The sequence below is a fragment of the Arachis hypogaea genome, chromosome 20 (assembly GCF_003086295.3).
Source record: "Arachis hypogaea cultivar Tifrunner chromosome 20, arahy.Tifrunner.gnm2.J5K5, whole genome shotgun sequence".
In the NCBI taxonomy this organism is placed as follows: Eukaryota; Viridiplantae; Streptophyta; class Magnoliopsida; order Fabales; family Fabaceae; genus Arachis; species Arachis hypogaea.
The window spans coordinates 122,416,878-122,422,527 of record NC_092055.1 but is presented as its reverse complement, the minus strand read 5'-3'; the positions used below and the strand labels follow the sequence as shown (position 1 = coordinate 122,422,527).

Here is a 5,650-nt window from a genome sequence, read left to right as displayed (position 1 = left end):
AGATAAATTTTCGAGTTTTTTAATAATGATAGTTAAATAATTGGTAGATTAGTTGTATTTATGCATACATGTTAGTTACTAAATTAGCTAATTAATAGTAAGTTTAGTGTTAGTTTAATAAATTAGTTATTATGATTAGAAATTTATTAACTGTTAGTAGTAAATTGGTAATTATTAATTATTTGATTAATAATTTGTTATGGTTTTGTAGAGTTCATGGAATCTTAAAACATGTAACCATCTACTGCCTCTAGATTGGTACAATCAAAATATGGAGGAGCATTTACGGTTAACTGATTTTTATTGCACGTTTTCCAAATTAGAATAGTTCAATGTCAGAAAGCACTGGTAAATTCTCTAGTCGAGAGGTAGCACTCAGACACACATACATTTTACCTTCCGGTTGGTGAGTATACTGTGATCACACTGGAAGATGTGGCTGTTATTCTTGGTCTTCCTACAAACGGTCTTCTAGTGACAGGAATAACTATGAGTAGTTATGAAGTCTTAGAGGCTGAGTGTTTACACCAATTTGGGGTTACACCGAGAAAGTTAGACTGTAGAGGAAGCTTTATAAAATTGACGTGGCTTCGGGATTTAAAAGAACATGTACAGTTGGTTGACGAAAACAGTATTCAGAGGTACGTGAAGTGCCACATTATGTTGTTATTTGGTACGATCTTGTTTGGAGACAAGTTTGGGATAGCTGTGCACTGGAAGTTTCTGTCTTTGCTTCGTGATTTTGGCAGTATCGGACAGTATAGTTGGGGATCAGCATGCCTAGCACACTTGTAGAGGTCGTTATGTAGGGTATCTCATTTTGACTGCAAGAAAATCGATGGTCCACTAACACTTCTGCTAGCTTGGGCTTGGATCCGTCAATCATTTCTTGCGCCGACTCCTAGAAAACCCCACATTTTTTCACTTGCAAATAGATAACATTATCGACTAACATCGTATCTTCATATTTAGAATCCAATTGTGTTAATGAAATAAATCATATTAGGTAGCATAACTGGAAGCGTACAGACCGACGCTATAGGTATCTTGGTCTTACTCACTTTAGGAAGTCATTTGATGATCTTCAGGAATGCCAGATATGTTTTCATTAAAGAAGTATTAGTTTCGGGTCTATTCTTATTATTATTTGGCATGTAATCATCTGTTTCTTTTATTGTGTGCAGTTTGTGTGGGAGGCCTATGGTGTTGATCGCATTGAGCCAAATATAATTCTTGTAGACATCTACATGCATTCAGTTGTTTGGAGCGCTACGGTGTCATTGGTATCATTTGAATGCATTGAGTGGCATGTAATCGATAGGTTTAGGCGACAGTTTTGTTTCATTCAGGGAGTTGTAAGAACCAGAGTTTTCACGTAAAGTCGCTTTAATAAAATAGTAATTTAATTGCCTGAAATAGGTTTGAAAATATAGAAATGATATTTTGAAAATAAAAAGGTGAAATTTGAATTCAATGAATTTTTCTGAGTGGAAAAATTTATCTTTTATGAAATGTTTTTGTAAAAATGCGTATCGACAGTATCGACTTTAGTCTGTCCAGTACCACGTATTGAGAAAAATAAGATTTTAAAAATTGAATTTATTATTTTGAAAGGACAAAAATAATTTAGAATAAAAAATCGGACACTAATCTTAAAGATTTTGGCTTAAAGTGGGTCAAACAGGCTAAAAATGCTAACGGGTTGGACCGGGCCCAAGTTGAGCCCAAGTCCAACTTATATAAACACAACTAATGAGCATTTCAGCTCATTTCTAGCCCTAAAACAAGAAAGGGACGCTACTGAAGTGAGAAGAGTGGAGGTGAGGGTTTGCACTATTCACCTTCTTCTTCTTTTGGCACTACGGAGCTCCGATTGATGAGCCATTTGTGGCCACGTGAAACTCTCGTCGAGTCCATCATTTCTAACTAAGCTTTGTAGGTAAGAACTCTAAACTCGCGCTCTAGTTTCCTGACCTATCATTTTCACATTTTTTGTTCTAATTCTTAAGTAGATTTTGTGATTTTGTTTGTTTAGGGGTGATCTAGCATTAGAATATGGATCCCGCTAGGGAGCCAATGGGATAGTTATACAATATATACAATGAACAATTTATTTGCCCCAATTAAAGCTAAAATTAAAAATGGACCCATTTTTTTTTAACTTACTATCACAACCCTTTAGTTTCACTTTAATCCTAACCATCTAATTCTAATTTCAAATTTTACCCAATACCTTCTTTGTGAACCGAGGGCAACCCTCTCAACCCCACCGTCACCACCTCCGATAACCATCTCACCGCAGCGGCGCCAACTGATCCCGCACCTTCCTCAGCGCCTTGCACCCGCCGATTGCTCACCCTTCTGCGCGAGCATCTTCGGCCGCCGACAGCAGCAAGGACGGTCCCCCCCGGATGTTCTCCGTCGCGATACACGGGTGCAGTTCGCCGGTGGGCCTCAACGTCAGCTGGGTTGCACCTCGCACGAGGTTGGGTCGCTGCTCGACTCGGCGCCAGTACCGGGACCCGTGTGTGCACCCGGCGTCCTCTATCCTCCTTCCAAGCCCCTTACGTCAACGTCATTATTGTTGCGACCCACGAGCATCTTGCGTTGTTGGGAATGTACGGGAGGTTAGTGGGTAGATTTCCTAATGCGATTATAACTATTTGTGTTGCTGCTAGTTGTACATGCAATGAATCTGCCAAGCTGTTTGATTTTTCATAAGGAAGAACTTCATTGTTGCAATTTCAAGGGACTGGAACATGTAGAATAAGTTGCTGTTGTATTTGTTTGCTATTGATTTTATGTTGGCGCGCAAAGTTATTCAAAAGCTTGGTTTAAATAGTGTAGTATTGTTCGTTCGCTTTGTGGACCTTTACATGTAACCTGACGTAAATTAGTTGACCATTGTTGTTTACATGACACTAATCGGATGGTTATTTTAGCATGTTCCTGGATGGTTAGTGTATATTATAAGGACTAATATTTTGTGTTATAAAGTTTTAGCATGTTTGAAGCCTGTGTCATTTGACACGTTTCTAGGTTATAAATAACTAAGCTTGGTATCTGATTAGTTTTAATTTTTTTTCTTCCAATAACTGTAAACGTGTATAGGATCATGTTGAGCTTTGGACTGAATAAGTGAATCAATTAAATATAAGTTTGCCGTTCTGTTTGGTGATAATTGAATTTAAACAAGTTGCCTTAAATATATGTATGATTGCTTTTGGATTGGCTAATAATTCATTTTAATCATGAGGTTATACCATACAAATTGGATGGTTAGTTTAAGCAGGGTTTGGAAGGTTATTTTTCATGAGAGTGACCCCTCAGTATAATTTTCTGTAGGACTGAACTACACTTAAATCTTTTAAAATTAAAAATAATATTAATATGCAAAATACCAACTTGTTTAATTTTTTGGAACATTAACCATTGATTTACTTGAAGAAGTTCAAGTTAGATATTTACTATCGCATATATGACTTACTTTAATTTTATTATGAACATACTATATAAAGAAATTAATTTTCTTATATGTGATGTTTAATTAGTTTATTTATATATAGAACATATATATAAGATGCTAGGTGTGAAGGGATCAAATTTTGTACTAGAAGAAAGGACAAGACATGGGTCCAGAATATTTTTTAATAAAGTCTTTTAATCCAGAAAAATTATGTTAAAACTAATCCAAATCAAACAAACATCTAAATTACAATGCAAATAACCATCGGCTTACCTAGTAAAATGAACATCCGGTCTATTTTAGTTTTTCTTTTAATTTTTTGTTTATATCAACACAACAAGGTAATAAATTATACTACAAATGGTATACTTAAAATAATCATCCACTTTAGAATGAAAATAACCATTTGCAATTATAGTAAAATGAACATCTCCTTTAGTGACTCACAAAGAACAGAACAACAATTATTGGAAGCTTTCCATTGAGAACCCAAATGGAGAAATCATGGTGTTGAATGGACAAGCTTATGAAAGCTGCTTGAATGGCTCCAAAGAAGATCATCAAGGCTGTGCTTGAGTATTGACATGGGAACCTCTTGCTTATGCTTAACTGTACTATGTACCAAGATGACAAAACAGTGTTCCAAGAATCAAAGCCACAACACCAATGGTCCATCTTCCACTACTACTACTTGTTCCTGTCTTTTCTATAGAAGTTGCAGAAGCATAGTTAAACAAGGGCTTTCCTTTATAGAGTGTCAACAACAATGCACCCCCTATGCACACCAATGTCCCAAGAATCTTTGCTCTCCCACTCTTGCACTTGATGTTCACACTCTCTAACCTGTAGTACAATGAAAGAATCAACATACAATGATTATTCAATAATATATACAAAGAAGTGAAGGTGACTGCATGATAGATTAAAGAAAACAAAGATAATATAACAAATATAATTATGTGTAATTAAGGTGACGTGTGCATATGTATATACCTAAATGGTAATACCATAATGAATGTGATCACAGGCACCATGTTGATGAATGCACAAGCAAAGGTAGCAGAAGTATATTGGATCCCCAGCAGGAAGAAATATTGTGTCACTGATGCCCTACAAGCAAAACTATTCATTCATTCATTCACTCCAATCATGTTAAGAAATAGAATTTGATATATATTGATGACTAACCCCACAATGGCACTGAAGAAGATGTAACATAAGGAAACCAGCCACATCCACAATCTGTTGACATAAGTCTAATATTTAAAAATTTAACCATTGTGTACACAAGCATAGCAATCAAGTAACTCAGCCAAATTTTCCAATCACCAATCTAAACAATTTAAGAAAACAATCAGTAACCTGTGTGCAACTAACTATGTGCTCAAGTGTTCAACAAACTCACAATCCATAGAGCATACGATGCAAAAAAATCAATTACTTAGCATAAAAAAACAGAAATCTCTAGAATGAAAACCAACCATCCGCATACGTAGTAAAGTAATCATCCATATGAAATCATTACTGTACTAACTAAGCCAACATTTGACAAAATTTGAAATGCTGAAATAGAAAAACCAGGTAAACCAGCAACAACAACAATCTGCTCAATAGAGTCCAATTTTTCACAATCCAACTTTGATGCAGAAGCAGAACAATCAATTAACACATCAAAATTCAAACTCGTAGTCACCACCTAACCTTTTGATGCACCGATGAGGGTGGAGAGCTCCGTCGATATGGGGATTTTGGAAGTGACGGCGACGCCACTAAGAAGCTGTGCGACGACGTACATTTGCGTTGAGGAGGACAGCGACGCCGTTGGGTGCGGGGGCTTCTTGCCGAACTGGGGACGCACGAATAAAACTGGCCACGCGATTGCTGAGAGGTCGACGCCGGACGGGGATGAATGGGGCCCTCGGCGACTTTTACTGCCGGTGAGGGAGAGACAGACGCGCTGGGAAGGGGCTACGGGGGCCGACGATGGTTGACGGTGGCGGAGCTTCTATTGCCAGTGAGTGGAATGATTGCCGAGGGTGACGGTGGTGGTTTTAGGGGAAAGAGAATCCTTGGATGAACGGTGCCAATAAATTAGGGTTAGATAACAATAAATGGGGAGAGAGAGGCAGAGGTAGTTTTTGAGTATGTTTAGGTAACTGATGGGAATTTTTTTGTTTTAAATTT

At 37.2% G+C, this 5,650-nt stretch overlaps 1 protein-coding gene across 1 annotated transcript; it reads right to left on the bottom strand.

Moving 5' to 3' along the window:
- Positions 1 to 4,080: 4,080 nt before the first annotated feature.
- Positions 4,081 to 5,261, bottom strand: LOC114926139 (WAT1-related protein At3g30340-like). The gene is made up of 5 exons (XM_072231216.1): positions 5,168 to 5,261; positions 4,992 to 5,029; positions 4,655 to 4,799; positions 4,361 to 4,376; positions 4,081 to 4,309 (listed from the first exon to the last, which is right to left on the bottom strand). Exons 1-5 carry the CDS (start codon positions 5,259 to 5,261, stop codon positions 4,081 to 4,083), a joined length of 522 nt encoding a protein of 173 aa, XP_072087317.1.
- Between the last annotated feature and the right edge of the window lie 389 nt (positions 5,262 to 5,650).

Excerpts from the sequence above, each read along its gene's own strand:
- LOC114926139 (XM_072231216.1), bottom strand. The coding sequence starts at position 5,261 with ATGTACGTCGTCGCACAGCTTCTTAGTGGCGTCGCCGTCACTTCCAAA. Across the intron at positions 5,030-5,167 it reads CCTCATCGGTGCATCAAAAG|CATTTCAAATTTTGTCAAAT; the intron begins GTTAGGTGGTGA and ends TTTCTATTTCAG. Across the intron at positions 4,800-4,991 it reads ATGTTGGCTTAGTTAGTACA|ATTGGTGATTGGAAAATTTG; the intron begins GTAATGATTTCA and ends TAAATTGTTTAG.